Source organism: Embiotoca jacksoni, unplaced genomic scaffold (genome assembly GCF_022577435.1).
Source record: "Embiotoca jacksoni isolate LCO1_2020_lvr unplaced genomic scaffold, fEmbJac1.0.p SCAF_73, whole genome shotgun sequence".
NCBI classification, from domain to species: domain Eukaryota; kingdom Metazoa; phylum Chordata; class Actinopteri; family Embiotocidae; genus Embiotoca; species Embiotoca jacksoni.
Window position 1 is genome coordinate 895,670 of NW_027185429.1, and position 25,000 is coordinate 920,669.

The 25,000-nt window shown below is 46.4% G+C and overlaps 1 protein-coding gene across 1 annotated transcript in view; it reads left to right on the forward strand.

The window, feature by feature from the left end:
• myt1la (myelin transcription factor 1-like, a) overlaps positions 1-25,000 on the forward strand; it is a 63,782-nt gene that overhangs the window by 13,178 nt on the left and 25,604 nt on the right. Inside the window, 8 exon segments of the mRNA XM_069177473.1 lie at positions 5,525-5,579; positions 5,790-5,823; positions 10,269-10,331; positions 19,140-19,494; positions 19,496-19,655; positions 20,813-21,455; positions 22,463-22,884; positions 24,702-24,836. Coding sequence (XP_069033574.1) covers positions 5,525-5,579; positions 5,790-5,823; positions 10,269-10,331; positions 19,140-19,494; positions 19,496-19,655; positions 20,813-21,455; positions 22,463-22,884; positions 24,702-24,836 — 1,867 coding nt within the window.

A 25,000-nucleotide genomic window follows, 5' to 3' on the forward strand; every position in this document is an offset into this window, starting at 1 on the left:
AGCAAAAAAAGAGACTTTTGATTTATTCTATTAACCAAATAATAAAAACAACCAATGCAGCGCATCAAGTGCAGAAAGTACAGATCTAAGTACAGATTAAAGATATTTGTCGCATTTTATTTTCATGTAAATTTATACTTCTACTCCGCTAAATTTCATATTTGACATTTTACTCGAGAGCTGCTGTGTAAATTGTCGTAGATTTTCACAGGTAAAAAATGCTACAAATTAAATTAGCTTAAGTAATTAATAGATTAAAGGCTTCTTTTTGCTTTTAATCATGATTTAATTGAATAATTCTCATTTATTCGTCATAATTTTGAGTTCTGGAATATCAGTCTGAGGTGTCTCTGTGTGCTCGGGGTTGTTCTGATATTTGGTGTTTGTTGCTATTTTGTAAAATCAATATTTAGAAATTAAAAATTTCATAAATCATAAAAATAATTGGTAAATAATGAAAATCAGTTGCAGTCCTTCTGGAAAAAAACTATCATCACCTGCAACAGTAAGATGTTGTTCACATATTAACACCTTAATATTAATAATATAAATATACTGTTTAATAGTTCATCCGGGCCATTTTTCTGATTATACTTTAAAACTAAAACAAAAATAAAATTGTAAATGCACTTTTCCTTGTAACAGAGTACTTTTACTGAGTGATATGAGTACTTTTACTTCAGTAAGGACCTGAATACTTCCTCCAGCGTCACATCCTCAAACATTCAGCTGTGATCACTTCTGCAGATCTCAGCTGCTGTTCAGCCGCTCTCTGATTGGTCAGAGGTTAATTGACGCGACTAATCACCTGATCAGTCCAGTCTCCATGGTAACCAGGAATGGGGGAGTGTGTGTGTGTGTGTGGTGGGGGGGTGTACAGGAGGGGGTCGGGGCCTTCACACATCAGGCTGCTGCAGGTTTTTTTTTTATGTAGTGAGTTTGTACCAACTGTACTGCAGTTTCTGCAGTGAAATATATTAAAGGTCCATGCTGCAGTTTCTGCAGTGAAATATATTAAAGGTCCATGCTGCAGTTTCTGCAGTGAAATATATTAAAGGTCCATGCTGCAGTTTCTGCAGTGAAATATATTAAAGGTCCATGCTGCAGTTTCTGCAGGACTCAGTAATCATCTGCATCTACAGCTGAGCTGAAGTACTTTGATTCTTTACTTAAAGTGCAGCATATTGGACGTAAAACCGAGTTATTGGGTAGTTTAAGGTCTTTGTAGTTTATAAACTTGTCATTATTAAATCCTAACTAGCAGAGGGAAGTTACTGTGGTTGTCACAAAAATATATGGTAGTATACAAAAACATAAAGTGGAGTAAAACGTGTAGTATTGAACTGGTAAAAAGTCCAGCATACCATCCCATCGTATTCTAGCATGTTAGCAGACTAATATCTGCTAATTAGCAAGAATGTGGAGGTGGTGTTGACGGAGAACTGAGCGGGAGACGGACAGGCGGTTCGCCGGGCGTTGGACCGGATGGTTTCAGTGAGGAGGAGCTGAGTTTTGGATTTACCAGTCGGTCAGGAGCTTTGGGTCGTGACTGGTAGGAGACCCTGAGATAAACCGGACGTGTGTTGGACGTGTGTTGGACGTGTGTTGGACGTGGTGGACGTGTGTTGGACATGTTGGACGTGTGTTGGACGTGTTGGACGTGTGTTGGACGTGGTGGACGTGTGTTGGACATGTTGGACGTGTGTTGGACGTGTTGGACGTGTGTTGGACGTGTTGGACGTGTGTTGGACGTGTTGGACGTGTGTTGGACGTGTTGGACGTGTGTTGTGTTTATAGTGATGGTCGGTGAGAGAGCTCAGTCCTCTGCTGGGAGTGTTTTCGGCTGTAAACGTTAAACTATCACAGCGCTCCCAAATCATTTCACTTTTAAAGGAGCAGTCTGCAGGATTTAGTGGCATCTAGTGGTGAAGTAGCAGATTGCAACCGACCGAACGCCCCTCAACTTCCAAGAAACTGCGGCGGCCACGTAACTCGTGAAAAATGCAAAAGTCCCTCTGCGGAGCCGGTGTTTGGTTTTTGACTGCAGAAACGTGGCGGTCCAACATGGCCGCTCCGTGGACGAGGACCCGCTCCCTGTGTCGATATGAAGGACTCCTAATAAAAACACAACCGCAATTTAGAATATTGTCTTCCGTTTCTGACACGAGATCCACCGAAATTCTACCTTCCCACCCAAATATGGTCACTTCTGCTTCCAGAAATCAAAGATGGCGGAGGATTTAAAAAAAAGTCTTGGAAACGTTCACAAACCAACGAGTTTTCATTTTCTACACATCGAAGCTCTTAAAAGCACTTTTGGTGTCTTGTTCACATGTCGACCTCCAGAACCAGAACCAGAACCAGAACCAGAATCAGGACAAGCCGCTCCAACTGTTCCATCACAGTAAAACAAGAAATGATTTAAATTATTTCTGGGGAACCCTTCAGACATGCAGAACCCGCTCAACGGTTCCACCGCTCTCAGTCGGTACTCCGTGGATATGAAATGGCCCGTAACCATAGCAACGGCACTGATGATTCAGCATCTGTTAGCAGGTAATTGTCCAGTGAAACTGAGCTGAGCAGGGGTCAAACTGAAACCTACAGATGCTGTAATAGTTGAAGATGTCTCCATGTAGACAACAATTGATAATTGTTTTGTGCATCATCATGGTTAGAAAATAATCAGAGCAATTTGAAAAATAACATCTCGTGTGGGAGGTGCTGTTCTAGCTTTGACCTGCAGGGGGCGCTGCAGCCAACAGGCTTCTGAACAGCTGGGACAATAGACTGAAAAGAAATGACACCGAAACAGAGCGAACATTTCTACACTTCTACAGCACAGTGTGCAGACCTTAAATGACTTGGTGTGTGTGTGTGTCTGTGTGTGTGTGTCTGTGTGTGTGTCTGTGTGTGTGTGTGTGTGTGTGTGTGTGTGTGTGTGTGTGTGTGTGTGTGTGTGTGTGTGTGTGAGGGTACATGCCTGTATATCGGAGTGTGTCTCAGTGTAGGAGAGCTCTGCATCACACTGTAGCAGACAGCAGAGTGTTGGACTGAATACTAAACAGCAGGAAGCTCCTCTTCTCTTCACACAGCACCAATCCAGACATATAGGACACACACACACACACACACACACACACACACACACACACACAGACACAGACACACACACACACACACACACACACAGACACACACACACACACACACACACACACACACACACATACACACACACACACACACACACACACACACACACACAGACACACACACACAGACACACACACACACACACACACACACACACACACACACACACACACACACAGACACACACACACACACACACACACACACACACAGACACACACACACACACACACACACACACACACACACACAGACACACACACACACACACACACACACACACAGACACACACACACACACACACAGACACACACACACAGACACACACACACACACACACACAGACACACACACACACACACAGACACACACACAGACACACACACACACACATACACACACACACACACACACACACACACACACACAGACACACACACACACACACACACACACACACACACACACACACACAGACACACACACACACAGACACACACACACAGACACACACACACACACACACAGACACACACACACACACACACACACAGACACACACACACACACACACACACAGACACACACACACACACACACAGACACACACACACACACACACACACACACACACACACACAGACACACACACACACACATACACACACACACACACACACACACACACACACACACACACACACACACACACACACACACACACTAAGCGTGCAGCCCACTCAGTCATCTAGTTTCCAGGGATGTTGGAGGAATATCTTTGTTCCAGCTGATCTCTTCACAGCAGCGCCAGCGAAGATGTTTGATGTCGGTGCTTCTGAGCGTGCTCAGTAGAGTGGCGGCCTCAGATGCACCCGGCCTCGGTATGCAGAGAAACATAATGGGAGTCGGTTGAGAGTTCAGGCGAGGCTGTCCACAATTTACATTTATATTAAGGCTGCAAACCCCGGAGCTGCAGTGCAGCTGAGAGCTCAGCTCACGTCTTCGTCCTCTAACTTGGTTCGCTCACTTTCATGTTGCTGTTTGCGTGGAAGAGCTCGCAGCACGCTGGCAGCTCTCTGGTTCTTTCACACCAAAGGGACGTTTCTTTTGTTATTTACCATCTCAAAAAGTTATAAAATGTGTTCGTGTAGTTTTATTTGGATGGGATTTGTGTTGTATTAACATTTTAGTGGTGTCAGGGTTGCAGCAATAGTTTTAGCAGTGCAATAGGTTCTTTTCAAAATAAAAGCATGTTATTTGATCATGCTGAGTTTGCAATCTTTAAGTTTTTACATTCTGCTGCAGAAAAATGTCCATAAAGCATCTTCTCCTCCTTCAGGGACCAAACCTCCATGTTGCCGGCCTGATTATGTGTTTGCAGGTCAGAGAATCTGAGTGTGAAACACCGAACTGACCGCATCAATCAAACTTCACATCTCCAGCCCTGATGATGTCATCAGAAGATCTTCGTTCATGGTTCTCTTCGTCTTTCTCAGAGAAACTTCAACACAACGGATGTTGTGTTTTGTTCCTGCAGGTCATGAGTCTGGAGGACGGCGTCTGAGTCTGTTGGGTAGAAACGTCTTCAGCTTCAGGTCCAGGTGTTCCCACAGCGAGCTGCAGCCAGGTACTAAACCGACACAACTACAACCGACCGACCGAAGAACTGGTGGAGCGTCTCGGCGACCTGTCGACGTTAGCTCGTAGCAACGCGACACATTCGGGACAACTTTTTCTAACGTGTTGGTTTTTCGGCAGACGGACGAATGTTTTCTGATGTTGCTCATTTAGATTCAACTTCAACTCTTGCTGCTGTGGGCGTGTACAGGTTTCCTCCACATGGTCGGTATGGTTGCTATGGCTTCAGTAGGTGGTTGCTTAGTTACAGAAAGTGGTTTCTAGGTGGTCGCCGGTTGGTTTTAAGTCTTTTTTTTTGCTGCTTTCACATCATCTGTGAGGCGAGATGACGACGGAAAAGATTTCCATATTCACCACCGCTAATGTTCATCATGTCGGGACGTGGACAGATTCTAGCTGTCGAAGCGGGTTGGTAATCAAGCATTTATGATTTTAGCACGAAAAAGCCAAAGTGTTTATTAATAGACTGGCTGAAGTGAGACGGCCATGTTGGCTTTCTTCTGCCTCTGTTCAGTGCCAAGTTTGATATATTGGAGATTTCAGAAAACGAACAGGATTTGAACGCGGCGCCGTTCAGGGTTCCAGCCGCTGCAGGAGGCTGTTAGCTGAAGGTTTTGTGTTTCCAGAGATTTGAGGAGTTCCAGCTGGTTTCACTGCCGCACAGCAAACACTCCTAATATCTGATATGAACCAAAACACGTCTTTCTAAACTCTCCTTTCCGTCTGCAGATGGAGGTGAATGCAGTTGAAAAACGCCATCGAACACGATCCAAAGGAGTCCGAGGTACGACTTCATCTGCCTGATTTCTATTGTTGATATATCAAAATAAGAAAAATGGAACTCAGAAATCATATATAAAATATTGGAACTGTAGTTGCCCCTCCTCATAACACCCGCCTGTGAACAGATAAATACTAATCTGAAGTAGATGTGTTGATCATCGTTGGCTCTCTGAACTTCTAACATTCACGTCTGTGTTGTTTGTCGGCGAAGCCTCCGTGGAAGCTGTAACGCAGGAGTTATTCAGGTAGGAAAACACACACTCAGCATTTTATTCCATCTTATTATTCTGATCGTCATCAAAGAATCTTCGGCTGCTAATAATCAGTTGTATATCTGTAGAAGTTGATCCATCCTGTCTCAGCTCGGAGACCACAGGGTTACATGTGCAGTGTGCTGGAGACGCTCCAGCTTCAGGTTAAATCAGGATTCCCTCAAACATCTGGATTTCCTGTTCAGACCAAAGAATTGACCGTCTCAGCTGGACTCAGAGGACGATGTCGCCCGAGACTCGGCCGGTCAGTCGGCAGATGGAGGTTTAAGAACAAAAGGAAGTCTTCTGACAGGACGGTCGTCTGGTACCAACCGTCCGCTGACAGGAGACGACCAGCTCTTCAGTTTGTCTTGAAGACATGAAGCTCTCTTGGTAGTTGCTGTTTCTGCTTCTTAGTGGAGACTAAACTTCTCGAAACGACGGAACCGCTCCGGACAAAGAAGGAGAAACCTGAAGTCTGGAGATGACGGCGTGAATAAACCCGAAGCGACGGGCGGCTCCGTTCAACAGCGTCTTCATTTAGATGTTCCGCTGCAGCTGTTTACAGGAACTCACGTTCACGTCATCGTTCAGCTTTTAAAACGCTGCAACATCTCCAAAGATGTTTGAGAAGCCGTCAGTTCAGACGTTGCTGAGATGTTTTCACGTAAACTCGCAGGAAGTTTAAAAGGAGCTGCAGGTTTGAAATGTGGTGCTGAAGGTTCGGTCTGAACGGTCCTCTGGACCTGTAGGAGGTCAGGAGTTGGACCGACGGATGGATGCTGTCAGTTCCACCTTAAGATGACAGGAACATCGTATCCAGTCATTCTTCTTGTTTTGCGTCCTGACTGGAGGAACAGCAGCGAGCAGGTTCTTCTGCCTCTGAGGGACGGACGACTTTCTGCTTCACTTAATCTCATTTAGTAAAACTGACAAACATCGGCGTGTGCAGCAGATTATGTTTGGACCCGGTCTGATCCGGGTCGGCGCTCTACTGTAAACAACGTGTCCAACGTGTCCCGGGAGACCCGAGCGAAGGAGCACAAAACTCAGCCGGAATTTAAATGTTCCGGCCGGACGCTTTGAAGTCGGCCGCGATCGTAGAAATGATCGACCCGGTGAACGGAGCGAGTCTTTGAACGTTTCTCCGTCACTCATCTCATGTCACAAACACGAGCTAAGACGTTTGTCTTTGTGGTGCGATGTGGCGGTTTGGACGGAAAAGACAAAAACAAACGGAGCTGTGAAATGAAACGTTCTTCCACGACTTCATTTGAATCGCTCAATGAAGACGTGACATCTGTCCGCTCAGTGGGAGGCGGAGCTTCAGATCACAGAGCAGCGACGAGCAGCTGTGGGATACGTCCGTCCACATCCGTCCGTCCACATCCGTCCGTCCACATCTGTCCGTCCACATCCGTCCACATCCATCCATCCATCCACATCCATCCACATCCATCCGTCCATCCACATCCGTCCACATCCATCCGTCCGTCCGCATCCGTCTGTCCACATCAGTCCGTCCACATCCGTCTGTCCACGGCCTGCTGATGTCCTCAATGTCCCCGTGACCTTTCCTCTGGCGCCGCCACTGGGACAAAAGTTCCACTGATGCAAAAGAAATGTCCAAATTTGATGGCCACATTGTCGGGACAAATTCAATTCAATTTTCTTTATATGGCGCCAAATCACAACGTCAGATATTTCAGGGCGTTTAACAGTGAAGTCGTTACAACAGAAACCTCCAACAGAACCAGGCTCAGAGGAGGAGGACATCTACCTCGACCGGTCGGGGTGAGAGGAGAGCAGAGAGAGAAAAGGACAGCATAGAGATCTAGATGCCAGAGCGCCTGCTATGTTTTGTGAAGTGAGCTGAAGCTCTAAAGGTGACTGAAGGTCCACCGGAGACAAAAGGTCCCGACAGGTAATACGGGTCATAAAGAAACGAGTGTCCATCGTTCTTCTCTACGTGGGACTCAACCTGCTTCCTGCTAAAGACACAAATCATTCAAACAACGCTCACAAATAGTTTCACTTTAAAGAATTAACGGTCGTCTCCATTAAACCACAAAAGTTCATATTCAGACGTTTTTGGTCTTAAAATCAATCTGTGAAATCCTTTCTGAAGAAAATGTTCCAAAAATATGACGTCAATGAAACTGTTCCAATAGTTCAGTTTCCCGTTAGCGACGCGTCAGAGTGACGTCATCAGTGATGTCATCAGTGATGTGTCGTAGCGATGACATCACACAAACGGTTTCTCAAAAAACACTTTGGAGTTTTAAGACTTCAGGTTAAATTTGACCACGTTGGTTTGAATCTGTATCTCACACACACACACACACACACACACACACACACACCACACACACACACACACACACACACACACCACACACACACACACACACACACACACCACACACACACACACACACACACACACACACACACATACACACGCACACACACAAACACACACCACACACATACACACACACACACACAAACACACACCACACACATACACACGCACGCACGCACGCACGCACGCACGCACGCACGCACGCGCACGCACACACGCACACGCACACACACACACACACACACACACACACACACACACACACACACACACACACACGCACACACACACACACTCGCTCACTGAGCTGAGCTGGGATCAATAATGTAAGGCTATCGGTCTCAGCTCCCACACTGATTGATGAGCTGCTTCACCTTGAACAAACCGCCTCCTCTTCCTCCTCCTCTTCCTCCTATTCTCCACCATTTGTTCTCCTTCTCCTGCGTTTCTCTCCTTCTCCTCGTCCTCCTCTTCCTCCTTTAAACTGTCATCTCTTCCTCCTTCTTCACCTCCTCTCCTCCGTCTTCTTCTTCTCCTCCTTCTTCTTCCTCTTCCTCCTTCTTCACCTCCTCTCTGTCTAGTTCTCCTCTCCTCCTGTGTCTTCTTCCAATTACTTCTATTTTCCATGCATTACCCGCCTTCCTCCTCTTTACCCTTCGTCCTTCTCCTCCTCCTCCTCCTCTGCCTCGTGATCTTCACCTCGGTCTTCGTGCAGCTCTCGTTTTAGCCCGCAGTCACGGATGTATAGATCAGGTGATGGAGGGTGGGTGGAGGGTGGGAGGAGCTGTGCGGCGTGAGGTCAGAGGTCGTGGGTCCCTGAAGCCAGGCAGCGTGAGTTCCTGCCTGAGAGCTGCAGCAGCACCACCAGCACCACCAGCAGCACCACCAGCAGCACCAGCACCATCACCACCACCAGCAGCAGCACCACCATCACCACCACCACCACCACCACCAGCACCACCAGCACCATCACCACCACCAGCACCATCACCACCACCACCACCACCGCTACCAGCACCATCATCACCACCACCACCAGCACCATCACTGCCACCACCACCACCAGCACCACCACCACCACCATCATCACCACAACCAGCACCACCAGCAACCCCACCAGCACCACCACCACCATCACCACCACCACCACCACCACCGCCACCAGCACCATCATCACCACCACCACCACCAGCACCATCACTGCCACCACCATCACCACCACCACCACCACCACCGCCACCATCACCACCACCACCAGCACCATCACTGCCACCACCATCACCACCACCACCACCGCCACCATCACCACCACCATCACCACCACCACCACCGCCACCATCACCACCACCACCACCGCCACCATCACCACCACCATCACCACCAGCTGCAGCAGCAGCGTGACTCAGACAGAAATCTGCAGCCACGATGCTCCAACAGGCTCCAGACAGAAGGAGCTGACGGAGATGAATTACAGCCGGATGAAAGTAACAGCGAGGGTTTATTCCTGTTCCTCACGGTTATGAACCCGGCAGACTGACAACAGGCCCGTTTAAACATGGAAAAGGCTGCGAAGTGAAAGAAACACAATCCCAGAAGTCCAGTTCAAGTAGGATCTCCCAGGTCTTTCCAGCAGTTTCCAGATGATTTCACATCTGTGGAGAGTCATTACATCTGCAGTCATTTACAGCAGAGACAGTGTGCTGCTGCATATTAACAGAGCGCGCTTGGATTTGATTGGCCAACATATTGCTGGTGGATGATGCCGTCATATTGAGCTGCAAGAAAACAAAAATAGTCGAGCGAGTTTCAACTTTTAGAGGACACTCGTCGGTGTCGGCCTTCCTGAAGATGAGTTCTTTCATCAGCGCTGTTGTCTGTCTGGGAACTACAGACAGGAAGTAAAGCAGCACCAGTCAGGCTGGACTCAAAGGACGAATTCAATGGTGAAGAATGTGGTAGAAACTTCTGACTTCTACATCCGTTATCTGGATGTTCCGAACAAAAACAAACTTCCAGGTGATGGTGAAGAAGAATAAAAGTCCGTAGTTGTTCTGACTGTGTGTTTCCTCCTCAGCTGTCCGACTCCCGGCTGTGACGGCAGCGGCCATGTCAGCGGAAAGTACGCCAGACACCGCAGGTAGGAGCAGCACTTCAACATCTGTTCTGAAGCTGATATTTCATACATCTGTTCTGAAGTTCTTTGCGTGGTTAAATGATCCGTTGACTTTTAGCGGTTTGGTCCATTTTCTGTGTTTGAGGCAATTTTTTGATGTCGTCTGTGAAGTTGAGGTTTGACGACGTCCTCAAACATGTACGGAGAGTCTGTTAATGAGAACACATCACCGGCTCAGCCACGGCGACACTTTAAAAGTATGAAATCTGTACCTGAAGAGACACTTTTCAAAACTTAATTTTGAACAACAAATTAAAAAACAAATTGAGTGCTGCAAACGCTGCAGTAAAATAACATTTAAATCACTAGATAAAGACATGAAACAAATTCCAGTGGAACAAGAAGCGAGTAAAAGAAATGCTCCGTCATCAGCACCTAAAGTCGGGATTTCTGTTTCTTATTGATGTAAAAGCTACAATTTTAGGTGCAAAAAATGGTGAATTAGAAACATAAAATGAAGGAAATGAATCCTTCGTCTGTGTGAAACATTTCGATCATCACGCACAAACCTCAACTCAGTAAATGTAGTATGATAACATTGGAAAACATTTGAATGATGAAACCTTTTCTTGGAGCCTCGGGGTTTGTCTTTGGTCTGCCGTCTCCCTCAGCTGCTGAGAAAACGAACCCCAGCGACGTTAAACGTTCCGTCACGGCTGCAGACGTCCGTCGGTTTCCGTTTCAGAGTTCGGCCTCTTCCACGAGGCTGCAGACAGAAAACCAGTCTGGTGGAGTGAAGTCACGCCGGCCGACATCTCCGTCACATTTGGAAATCAGGAATCACCAACAAAAGCAGCAGGCTTCTCCAGTTTTTTAACATTATTATATTCTTCCTATCAGGTGCTATAGTTTTAAAATCGCATTTTTCTGACAATAAGTAAAAACCTTGTAAATTATATAAAAGAACTGAAATATAAATGAAAGTGAGCGTACACCTGGTTTTTACTAAATACTACAACTTCATACCAAAGAATCTAAAATGGGAATAATGCAGAAGAGAACACTGAAGTATTTTTCATTATTCAGTTAAAATAAAGGAAATCGTATTTAACATCCATTATGAAATCAGATCCCTGGTTGAGGTCTTCACTGGTTATTTTGAAGTGTCTCTGTGGTATTTGAAGTGGAGTCTGTGTGTGTGTGTGTGTGTGTGTGTGTGTGTGTGTGTGTGCGTGTGTGTGTGTGCGTGCGTGCGTGCGTGCGTGCGTGCGTGCGTGTGTGTGTGTGTGTGTGGGAGGGCCGCTGTGCACGGAGGATGCACGGCTGAGGACAGCGGCGGGTCGACATAATGAGAAGGGCTGGCAGGACGGAGACACAAAACTCAGAGACAAAACACACATCAGCGACATGGTTTGAAACGTACTCGGTACTTCGGTTTGTTTTTGTTGCAGCAGAGAAGAAAAGAAATTCATATTTCATCATTCATTTATTTTAAATATAAAACACTAAAAAGCTTCTAATTGGTCAAAAACAAGTGGCAACCACTGTCAGCCGTGCCTATAGCTGTAACCTGACTGCACCACAGGCCTGTCAATCAAACAGACACGCCCCCAAAAACAGGTCTTCTTGAATCTTCTTTTCTAATGAATGAGGGATTATTTTCAGATGGACCTCCAGAAAACTAATAAGAAGGAGTGACTTTAGCTAACAACACCGAGATAACTGATGGACACATTTTATTCACTTTGGATTTGATGAGAGAAGTTGAATGGGAGTCTATGGAGCCGGAGGCTTTTTGGAGCCGACCTCTAGTGGCACTCGCTGGTATTGCAGCTGAAGACACTTCTGGATCAGAACCATTTTACAGACCTGAAGCTACGAACTCTTTTATATTCAGTCTGTAGTTTAATATCCAGTCTGTGGTTTTATATCCAGTCTGTAGTTTTATGTCCAGTCTGTAGTTAAATATCCAGTCTGTAATTGTATATCCAGTCTGTGATTTATATCCAGTCTGTAGTTTTATATCCAGTCTGTAGTTTTATAACCAGTCTGTAGTTTTATATCCAGTCTGTGATTTTATATCCAGTCTGTAGTTTTATATCCAGTCTGTAGTTTTATAACCAGTCTGTAGTTTTATATCCAATCTGTAGTTTTATATCCAGTCTGTGATTTTATATCCAGTCTGTAGTTTTATATCCAGTCTGTAGTTTAATATCCAGTCTGTAGTTTTATATCCAGTCTGTAGTTTTATATCCAGTCTATAGTTTTATATCCAGTCTGTAGTTGTATATCCAGTCTGTAGTTTTATATCCAGTCTGTAGTTTTATATCCAGTCTGTGTTTTATATCCAGTCTGTTTTATATCCAGTCTGTAGTTTAATATCCAGTCTGTAGTTTTATATCCAGTCTGTAGTTTTATATCCAGTCTGTAGTTTAATATCCAGTCTGTAGTTTTATATCCAGTCTGTAGTTTTATATCCAGTCTGTAGTTTAATATCCAGTCTGTAGTTTTATATCCAGTCTGTAGTTTAATATCCAGTCTGTAGTTTTATATCCAGTCTGTAGTTTTATATCCAGTCTGTATAGTGGTGCATTTTGGAACCACTACCCCGTTGATTATTCGATAGTATGTCATAATTATGAGATCAGGCCCAAATTAATTATTTTTTCTGTGAATAAAAAGTGCTTCAGTACCGACCTCCAACCTCCACAAACTTTTTGACGTCATATTACTTCCTAATTTGCTCCTAATATGTAATTATTAGATGTTTCCACAGATGACTGCTGCTGTTGTTTATCTCAGGAGGACGATTACTTCAAGTTTTATTTTGAAAATCCCACCAGTATTGACCACAGAGGGCAGCAAACGTTTGGTGTGTTCAGACCCAACACGAAGCAAATTATTTTCTACGGAGCGATTACACTCAAAGTCGATGCAAAGACACGAATATCTGTAAATCAGAAGAGAAGCTGCTGCAACAGCAGTTTAAGGAGTGAATGCAGCACATCATGAATATGAGTACATGCTGTACTGATGAACATCAGGATGGACTTTACATGCAGCTGGAGGCTCGTGTGACTCCAGAAGGTTTTCATGGGAGTCGTTGGCGCTGAGAAGACCAGAAGACCAGAAGACCAGAAGACCAGAAGACCAGAAGACCAGAAGACCACCGACCTTCTGTTGGACACCGAGACACAACACGTCTCTGAGATCGATGCCTCGGCAGCAGAGACGCCGGCGGAGTGACAGAGGGAGTTTAGGAGGAGACGGTCGGGTTCAGAGTCACCCTCCCTCCCTCCCTTCTCTCCCTCCCTCCCTCCTTCTCTCCTTCTCTCCCTCCCTCCCCCCTCCCTTCTCTCCCTCCCTCTCACTCTCCTTCCTCCCTCCCCTAGGTCTCTTTGTCCCCCCCCCCCCACCTCACACACACCATCACCACCAGCTCTCTTTTTCTCTGGAGGATGTCACCATGGCGACAGCACTGTGCGGATGCTGCAGTATGAGGACCAGGAGGGATGCAGCCTGTCTCCCATGGCAACCGCTAGTATAGGATGTGAACATCGTGTCGCCCACATTAACACCCCTCCCTCCCTCCCTCCTTCCCTCCCGTCGCTGCCACCACCCAGCCTCTTATATATATCCCCACCGCCACCTTTGGCGCCAAAAGCGTTGCCACGGTGATGAGCGCGGGCATGTTTGCGGGTGCAACGATCCCACCAAACCAAACATACCGAGATTTATTTATCACACTGCAGCTGATATTCACACACAAACATGTTTCACATGAATATTTAAAATAGCAAACTAAACATTTAAATAATTAATAAAGACATAAATAGTTTATAAGAAAATGTGAACAAATATTAAAATATTAGTCTCACCTCATTGGTTAATAATGATTATACTGCAGTCATAGTAAATAACCAGCTCTGATTGGCTAACAGATGTTGGCCTCTGGTCTAAATAAACGCTCAAAGTAGACTATATTAAACTGCAGGTAACCGTAGCAACAGCAGTGATGCTTCGGGTTCATGAATTGCAGGTGAACTACAACCTGTCTCCACGTAGAGACAAGATCTCCCAGGTGTCCTCATAGAGACAAACAAGGACTATAGATGTCCTCATGGAGATAATGATGAACATCTGGGTGTGTTCCTAAGACAGTAAAGGACTCCAGGTGTCTTCATAGCTGCAAAAATGGACTGCAGTTGTTGTCATGGTGACAATAATGGACCCCAGGTGTCCAGAAAGAGACAATAATGGACCGCAGGTGTCCAGAAAGAGACAATAATGGACCACAGGACTGCACTTAAGGCAGAATAATGGCCAACCAGCGTCTGTAGAAGCTGATGTTTCAGTTGGTGATAATGAAACAGTGTTCAGACCATCACTGAGTTGCACATCTTCATATTGATTCATATTCATTATTATAATCAGCTGTAATGCATCAAACCAGACTGCAGCAGCCCGTCAGTCTGAAGAGAGGCTGAACCCCCCCCCACTCCACATAATTACCATGCGTAGTCTCTCGCCCTTGTCTGCGGCGTTCCCTCGTTTCTGATCTACTTTAATTACCACTGGAATTTTAATTGGCGGGAGGCAGCAAGGTGGCCGAGGTCACACACACACACACACACACACACACACACACACACACACACACACACACACACACACACATGCACAGACACAGAGAGGAAGGCTGGCAGGCTGTAAGGTAGGAGATGGAGGGATCATTTGAGGAGACGGTTGTTATCAGGGAGGAAAAACTGCAGAGTTACAGAATGAAACGAGTGAATCTCTGTTCTCCGTCTGTCGATGTTTTTAAAGATTAATCACTAATAATACAGCTGCTCAGATTATTATGAAACCTGCTGGAGGAGGATCGGAGTCACAGGGCAGGAACACAAATTATTTTTAACTTTCATCAACGTTGTGAGATGGAACATTAGACTAAAAGCAGTACATCTAACAATCCAGTAGATGGCAGTAACGTTCACTACAAAATAATAGACTGTCTATAAAAATGGATTTCCAGGTCAAGTGAGGACAATGTGGAAGTGCTATGAACTGCAATACCACAGAGGCCCACTAGAGGCTGGCTCCAAAACCTCATCTGCAAAACTGCATCAACCATCGGTGATGTCATCATCCATCAGTGATGTCATCAACCATCAGTGATGTCATCGTTGGTTTGTGAACGTTGTGAGTCCTCCAGTTCAGATTCTGTCCGTCACCATCTTTGATAGTTCGGAGCGGTTTGGAGCAGGAAGTGACCATATTTGGACGAGCAGGGGGAGGAGCCAGCACTGGATCTGACCGATCTGATTGGAAACCTGATGATACTACGTCCCGCCCACCGATAGCTGTAACCTGACTGCACCACAGGCCTGTCAATCAAACAGACACGCCCCCAAAAACAGGTCTTCTTGAATCTTCTTTTCTAATGAATGAGGGATTATTTTCAGATGGACCTCCAGAAAACTAATAAGAAGGAGTGACTTTAGCTAACAACACCGAGATAACTGATGGACACATTTTATTCACTTTGGATTTGATGAGAGAAGTTGAATGGGAGTCTATGGAGCCGGAGGCTTTTTGGAGCCGACCTCTAGTGGCACTCGCTGGTATTGCAGCTGAAGACACTTCTGGATCAGAACCATTTTACAGACCTGAAGCTACGAACTCTTTTATAAACAGTCTGTAGTTTTATATCCAGTCTGTAATTGTATATCCAGTCTGTAGTTTTATATCCAGTCTGTAGTTTTATATTCAGTCTGTAGTTTTATATCCAGTCTGTAGTTTTATATCCAGTCTGTAATTGTATATCCAGTCTGTAGTTTTATATCCAGTCTGTAGTTTTATAGTCAGTCTGTAGTTTAATAGTCAGTCTGTAGTTCAATATCCAGTCTGTAGTTTTATATCCAGTCTGTAGTTTTATATCCAGTCTGTAGTTTTATAGTCAGTCTGTAGTTTTATATCCAGTCTGTAGTTTTATAGTCAGTCTGTAGTTTTATATTCAGTCTGTAGTTTAATATTCAGTCTGTAGTTTAATATCCAGTCTGTAGTTTTTTATCCAGTCTGTAGTTTTATAGTCAGTCTGTAGTTTTATAGTCAGTCTGTGATTTTATATCCAGTCTGTAGTTTTATATCCAGTCTGTAGTTTTATAGTCAGTCTGTAGTTTTATATTCAGTCTGTAGTTTAATATTCAGTCTGTAGTTTAATATCCAGTCTGTAGTTTTATATCCAGTCTGTAGTTTTATAGTCAGTCTGTAGTTTTATAGTCAGTCTGTGATTTTATATCCAGTCTGTAGTTTTATATCCAGTCTGTAGTTTTATATCCAGTCTGTAGTTTCATATCCAGTCTATAGTTTAATATCCAGTCTGTAGTTGTATATCCAGTCTGTGTTTTATATCCAGTCTGTTTTATAACCAGTCTGTAGTTGTATATCCAGTCTGTGTTTTATATCCAGTTTGTTTTATATCCAGTCTGTAGTTTTATATCCAGTCTGTAGTTTTATATCCAGTCTGTGGTTTTATATCAAGTCTGTACTTTTATATCAAGTCTGTACTTTTATATCCAGTCTGTGTTTTACAGTATATCCAGTCTGTGTATTATATACAGTCTGTAGTTTTATATCCAGTCTGTAATTTAATATCCAGTCTGTAGTTTTATAGTCAGTCTATAGTTTTATATCCAGTCTGTAGTTTTATATTCAGTCTGTAGTTTTATATCCAGTCTGTAGTTTTATATTCAGTCTGTACTTTTATACTCAGTCTGTAGTTTTATATCCAGTCTGTAGTTTTATATCCAGTCTGTAGTTTTACATCCAGTCTGTAGTTTAATATTCAGTCTGTAGTTTAATATCCAGTCTGTAGTTTTATGTGCAGTCTGTAGTTTTATATTCAGACTGTAGTTTTATACTCAGTCTGTAGTTTTATATCCAGTCTGTAGTTTTATATCCAGTCTGTAATTTTATATCCAGTCTGTAGTTGTATATCCAGTCTGTGTTTTATATCCAGTCTGTGTTTTATATCCAGTCTGTAGTTGTATATCCAGTCTGTAGTTGTATATCCAGTCTGTAGTTTTATATCCAGTCTGTTTTATGTTCAGTCTGTAGTTTTATATCCAGTCTGTTTTATATCCAGTCTGTAGTTTAATATCCAGTCTGTAGTTTTATATCCAGTCTGTAGTTTAATATTCAGTCTGTAGTTTTATATCCAGTCTGTAGTTTTATATTCATTCTGTAGTTTTATATCCAGTCTGTAGTTTTATATTCATTCCGTAGTTTTATATCTAGTCTGTAGTTTAATATTCAGTCTGTAGTTTTATATCCAGTCTGTGTTGACAACGTTGATGGACACGTTTACATCATTAAAGAGAACAAAGGCTTTGTTTATATTATTGTTTAACGAACCCACAGTGGTTTGTGTCAGCACCACCTCCTCCTCCTTCTCCACCTCGTCCTCCACCTTCTCCACCTCCTCCTACTCCACCTCCCCCGCCACCTCCTCCTCCCGTCATCCTCGTCCTCCCCACTACTTCCTCCACCTCCTCCTCCCCACCACCTCCTCCTTCTCCACCTCGTCCTCCACCTTCTCCACCTCCTCCTCCTCCTTCTCCTCCTCCCCCGCCCCCTCCTCTTCCCCACTTCCTCCTCCCCTCTTCCTCCTCCCCACTACCTCCTCCCCCCCACTACCTCCTCCTCCCCACTACCTCCTCCTCCTCCTCCGCCACCTCCTCCTCCTCCTTCTCTACCTCGTCCTCCACCTTCTCCACCTCCTCTTCCTCCTCCTCCCCTCCTCCTCCTCCTCCTCCCCATTACCTCCTCCGCCACCTCCTCCTACCCACCACCTCCTCCCCACCTCCTCCTCTACCATCCTCTTTCATATGGAAATGGACTAATTGATTTCCTAAAATCGGCATTAAAGCCGTGTATAATTGTGCTCGCTGTTTTGGAGCAATTAAAGCAGAATTTTCCCAACAGTTAATGACTATTATGGGATTTGCATAATTGAGGCCCCGGTTGAATAAGCTTTGTTTTTCTTTTTCCTCCTCAGTTGGAGCTCTCTGTGAAAATCCTCTTCACACATGAACTGCAGCGCAGGGACTCGCAGCTCGCTGACCTTTGACCCTCACACGACCCTCATGATTCACGTGTCCTCACACAGAAAAAACCTCTGACTCAGCAGAACATTAATTTACTTGTTGCAAGCAGATCGCATGTAGTAATAAACATGTTGTAAAGACCGTTGTGAATATTAAATATGATGTTACAATCGTGATAATAACCAGATTTGTTTGAATAGTTTCTTGTCGTCGGATGGGAAGGAGACTCCTTTCATTTCTATCTAGATATCTAGACGGGTCGGTGTGTGTTCTGGTTCTGACGGGTCAGGTCAGTGTGTGTTCTGGTTCTGACCGTGTGTGTTCTGGTTCTGACGGGTCGGTGTGTGTTCTAGTTCTGACCGTGTGTGTTCTGGTTCTGACGGGTCGGGTCGGTGTGTGTTCTGGTTCTGACTGTGTGTGTTCTGGTTCTGATGGGTCAGTGTGTGTTCTGGTTCAGACCATGTGTGTTCTGGTTCTGACGGGTCGGTGTGTGTTCTGGTTCTGACGGGTCGGGTCGGTGTGTGTTCTGGTTCTGACTGTGTGTGTTCTGGTTCTGATGGGTCAGTGTGTGTTCTGGTTCTGACCATGTGTGTTCTGGTTCTGACGGGTCGGGTCGGTGTGTGTTCTGGTTCTGACTGTGTGTTCTGGTTCTGACGGGTTGGTGTGTGTTCTGGTTCTGACCGTGTGTGTTCTGGTTCTGACCGTGTGTGTTCTGTCCACGCAGCGTCTACGGATGTCCGCTGGCCAAGAAGAGGAAGGCTCTGGAAAAACAACCGCTGGAGCCCGCTGCCAAGAGGAGGCCTTTCCTCACCTCCTGCCCGGGTGAGGAGGAGGAGGAGGAGGAGGATGGAGGCTCTTACATCAGCTTCCAAAACGAAGCCATGGAGGTGGGGCATGAAGGGAAGGAGCAGGGGGAGGTAGTGGAGGAGGACGAAGAGGAGGAGGACGGTGAAAGAGAAGGAGACGAGGGGGAGGACGGGGAGGTGGAGGACGAGTTCTCGGAGGACAACGAGGAGCAAGAGGAGGAGGAAGAAGAGGAGGAGGAGGAGATAGAGGTGGGGAGGGTGGACGCAGCGATGGGGGGGTGAGCAGGCGGAGGAGGAGGAGGAGGAGGAGGAGGGGTTAGACGAGGAGGAGGAAGAAGTGGATGACGGCGATGATGAGGAGGAGCAGGAGGACGAGGCCGAGGAGGATGAACAGGAAGAGGAGGAGGAGGAAGAGGAGCAGAGTCGTCAGCAGGGTGAGTTCACTGCTTCCTCCTTTCAGACAGCTGGAACTAGTTTGTAGGAGAAACTTGTGATGTTGTGAGACTTCTTCCACATGTTCAACACAACAAACAGAAACACAACAAACACATTTCTGTTGTGTTTCTGTTTGTCAGATAATCGAGGCTTCAGATCAAAAACAATATCCATCCAAAGGAATGGTCACGTTTAAGAAGTAAACTCTGTTAATTCTGGCTCATCACATGACCGCGACCATATTTGGTGACTCATCAGATTCTGAGACTTCATGAAATATTACACTGCGTTCAGATGATGTCGTGTTCACTGTGTAGAGACGTTAGCTTGTAAACTGTTAGCCTCTGAGGCTTCTAGACGCCTGCCACGTTGTGTTTTTACGACTGTAACGAGAACAAGATGAGAACTGAAGCGAACCACCTGCCTCTCACAAGCCGGCAGTCGTGTCATTATGAAATGCAGAATCTGTTCTGCGTTCCTTGTGTGGCTGAGTGACCGTAGGACTGGAGGTTCTGGGTCAAACTCAGGTCCAGTCTTTGCTGCAGTTTGCCTCTGCAATATCAGAGGACTGAGAGCTGCTGAGGCGAGTCTCTGGTAGACCAGATGCCCCCCCTCTTGTCCTCAATCGCTTCTGACAGCGCTTCACGAATAATCGTGAGAGGAGCTGTGCTGAGTTATTAGCCCCCCCCCCCGTCTCGGCGGACGTGTCACATGTGCTCTGCCTCGGTTTCTCCTCCTGAGGATATTTATGGCTCCTGAATCGGAGCACCTCACACGCCTCCCTTTGAATTTCTCTGCTCTCATTCGCCGTCTCTGTCCCCAAAACCCACAGCGAGCTCGGCGGCGCTGCAGCTCTGGTTGTAGGTTTTTTGTGAGTAAACAGTGGATGATAATTGGGAGGGATGCAGATAATATATTCAGAGATATATGAGGAAAAACTGGCTTCATCAGCATCGCTGAGACGATTAGAGGCAGTAAAAGCTTCATCTCCACGACTGTGACTCCATAAATGAACAGATAGTCGTATTATCTGCAGAATGAATCCTCTCCTCTTTGATTTGAGCCGTTCACGTCGTCGACAGTAGAACACAGAAGGAGACTCTGCTGACGCTCAAACAATGTAAAGCCAGCGAGGTTTGTCTCTTTTCTTTCCCAGCAGAGAACCACTACAAACCCGGCGGACAATCAAAGCTCGTTCCCATTCAGAAGGACGACAACAACAACAGCTGCGCCATCAGCGCCGGTACCGGTACCGGCACCGGAGAGGACTACGAGAACTACGACGAGCTGGTTGCCAAGTCGCTGCTCAACCTGGGCAAGATCGCCGAGGACGCCGCCTACCAGGCCATGACGGAGTCGGAGATGAACAGCAACTCGTCCAACAGCGGCGGGGAGGACGAGGACGAGGACGAGTACGACGGCAGCGAGCAGGGCGACAGGAAGGGCGAGCTGAGCGTGGACCTGGACAGCGACGTGGTCCGAGAGACGGTGGACTCCCTGAAGCTGCTGGCGCAGGGTCACGGCGCCATGCTGCCCGAGGACGGATACCCGGAGGGCGCCATGCTGGACGACGGCGGCCACGCCAACGGGCGGCCCTGCCTCGGGGTCAGAGGTCAGGCGGAGGAGAGCGAGGAGGAGGTGTGTCTCAGCAGTCTGGAGTGTCTGAGGAACCAGTGCTTCGATCTGGCTCGCAAGCTGAGCGACACGCAGCCGTCCGACCACCCCGCCCTCCACGCCCTCCACCACCAACTCCAGCTGCAGAACCCCGCTGACCATCAGATGCTGCACCACCTGAGCAGGTACCACAGCCCACAGAAAGAGGGCGCTGTTCTTCTGAAAGAACGAGAAAATGACTGCCAACATGTTCAAGCGTGTGTGTGTGTGTGGGGGGGGGAGGGGAAAAGGGGGATTAAGGGGGGGGGGGGCATTTCAAGGCAAAACAGTATGGACATACAGAAGACTCGCTAACGACGTAAACTCGAACTCAACAAATAGCATCAAACTTTAAAAACCTTCTTCGGACCAAACAGAGGAATGTTTTCTCTGCTTCGCTCTCTAATGACGGTGTGCAGCTGTGTCAGACTGATGATCTGCTCGCTACCTGCAGAGTTTGACTGCACCTCATCTTCGTTTATTTTTCGGGGGGAGTTGGTTCGTTTTGTGATGGCGGTAGACATGTCTGCATGTTTCTGCTGTCCGCTGCGAAGCATCTAATCAATGCTGCACACGTCTTACCAGCGTCTGGTGGCAACATGCTCTTCTGTTGCTTTTGTTGTTTAATGGCAGTCGACAAACAGCTTTGATGTGCATGAACTCCACCTTTTGGTGGCTGTAACACATCACAACTAGGAAAACAAGGGAAATTGGACAAGACATTAATCGTACAAACAATTAGATTATTTATTGATAACTACTTGAAAATCCAGACCAACTGCTAGTAGAAATGAACACGGGCACTAACAGCACCGCTGGCAGAGAAGCATAAAGTATTTAGATTAGGAAAAACTAAAAAATACACAATTTTAAAGCGCTCCATTACGAACATTAATGTTACTGAGTCGTTTTTTGGAACATTATTACGGTGTTTATTCGTTAGAATCATTTTAATGGTGATGGAGGTGGAGCGCTCCAAGAACCTCTTTCTCCATCTTGTTCAAACATAGCTTCAGTTTTCTATCTCGTCTGTTGTTGATAGACCGTCCTGGTAATTTATCTTATTAACCTGCTGCATGACAGAACAGATTCTGACCTGTAACCGCCTGACGAACCAGACCGCCCCGTGTCCTCCTTCTTTCCTACCTCTCAGGTACGACAGCTGCCAGCAGGGGGCGCAGGAGGAGCACAGGGCTCTGGAGCGCAGCTACTCCGACATGGTGAACTTGATGAAGCTGGAGGAGCAGCTGAGCCCGGCGTCCCGCGGCTACCCGACCAGCTGCAGCCAGGAGGGCGACGAGGACACCACGTCGGTGGCCTCCGACCGCTCCGACGAGACCTTCGACATGGCCAAGGGAAACCTGTCGCTGCTGGAGAAGGCCATCGCCCTGGAATCGGAGAGGGCGAAGGTCATGAGGGACCGGATGGCCTCGGAGCACGCGATGCCCCGCCGGGATCACCACCACCATCACCACCGCGGCCACGGCGAGCACAGCCCGAGGCTGAGCAGCAGCGCCGAGGAGCGCAGGTCCAGGATGCAGCACGACGGGTTGAAGAGGGCGTACTACCCTAAAGGTAGGCAGCACCGACCACACTGACCCTCACCGGGCCGATATCCATCTGCACTCAGCACCGCTGCAACACGGCAGCATGGAGGCTCATTTTACACCGTCACACACGTCGGACACTGATGGAGAATCGGAGAAGTCTAAAGGTCTCCTGAGCAGTTTAGCAACAACGAATGATCTGAAGGTACGAAGGTTTTAACAGCTGCTGCTGTTGGAGCTCAAACGTTCAACATTTAAATGAACTCATGTAGTTTTGTCCACGGTGCTTCTCCATCCACACCGTCCACACCAGTGTTTCACATCTGGGAAGAAGAAACGGTTTCCGGGAGTTTTTTTTGTTTTGCTAAGCCAGGACTATTTTTACCGCGAAGCAGATTTAGTTCAGTCAGTCCTCTGTAGCTCCACACCATCAAACCACATCAGTAAACACAGCAGCGGCTCAAGAACCATCATGGTTTCTGCCAGCTCCAGATCACCTTCTCACTTCACGTTTAACCGGATCCATCTTTTACGCCAGAAATCTGACCCCGGGTCAGCAGGGAGGAGGTTTATCTGACTTGTTATAACCCTCGATGCTGCAGCAGCTGCAGGCTATCGGTGCTGTAGCAGCAAAGAAACAGATAACTGTAACTTTAACGTCGGCCTTCCTCCTCCCCGGCTGGAACATCTCTGGATGGAATGAGTTTTCTGACCCCTGGGCTCTTTAAACCTGTTAAAGCCCCATTATGTTATTTCACATGAAGTAATGGCCACTCATTTTCTGCATTCAGGAATAACACACTTTTTTTCTTTTTTTTTTTTTTTTGCAGATGCATGGTTTTCCACTGACAGCAGTTTATGTTGTTAAAATAGGCCGGTGTGGGAACATCAGACGGCCGGCTTGTCAGGCATGAGTAATGGCAATCTGCACGGCCCGTTAGGAGAGCAGATCTCATCTGTGGGACGCTATCTGCGGCCTATTTCTCTAAATCCACTCCGATTCATCCCAGCAGCACTGGGAGGGAGTCGGCGCTGTGCAGTTATCGTCCTCACAACACATTCAGACGGGCTTCGGACCGCTTCATTAGCACACAGCACGCTTCTGTCGGACGGCGTTAGTGGACAGGAAGTCTTTCATCAGGACGCCTGAGTCTGTATGAAAATGGACAACGTCTTCAGGTCTAAAAAGTGAAGCCAATGTAGAAATGCCTTAAAGTGCAGTACCACTGGGGGCCACTAGGGGCTGGCGCCAATAGACTCCCATTCAAACAGTATAGTGAAGTATAGTATCATTTGTGATCGATATACAGAAATAATACACTCTTATTTTGAAAGGATAGATTTTAGTTACATTAAAGAAACTGCTTTGTTTCCTGATGGTTTTCATCTTTTAAGAGTTTTCACTCAAAGTCAGATTTTTTTCGTAGACAAACGAAGGTTACATTTTCGTGTTCCTGAGCCCAAACTTTTTGATGGAAATCATAACATTTCTGACATTTTGCTGCCTAAAAAGAAACGTTTGACCCCTTAAATCTGTCTGTTTAATCACATTTGGACCACAGACTGTAAATAAAAATGGTCACAAAAATGCCCAAAACTGCATTACCACTGAGGTCCACTAGGGGCTGGCTCCAAAAAAAAACAGTCAGATTGCCCTGAACGTAGCTGCTAGCTATCTCTGTTGTAAGATGATGCAACCCTTTGCCTTGCTAAACAACTCCACCACAGAACCAGGCTTCCAGCCACAGAAGGACCAGAACTGCTTCACAAACTGAGCGGACACTGAGACGCTGGTCACTTGTGGACTCATCATCTCCTTCGTCTCATTTTCTCATCCCTTCCCAGACTCCTCCAGAGGGGATAAGAAGGAGAGCAAGTGTCCGACGCCGGGCTGCGACGGCACCGGTCACGTGACGGGTCTGTACCCGCATCACCGCAGCCTGTCCGGGTGTCCCCACAAAGACCGAGTCCCGCCGGAGAGTAGGTCCCTCTGCTCGGATGTTATCACTGAAAACGCACCCTGCTTTAAAAACCAAGACAATCAGAGTCCGACAAGTCATTTCAGCGAGAACAGAACTCTGACGTCGGGGGTTTAATTTCACGATTATTTCTAGGAGGCGGAGCCTCCGTGGAGGCAGAAATCA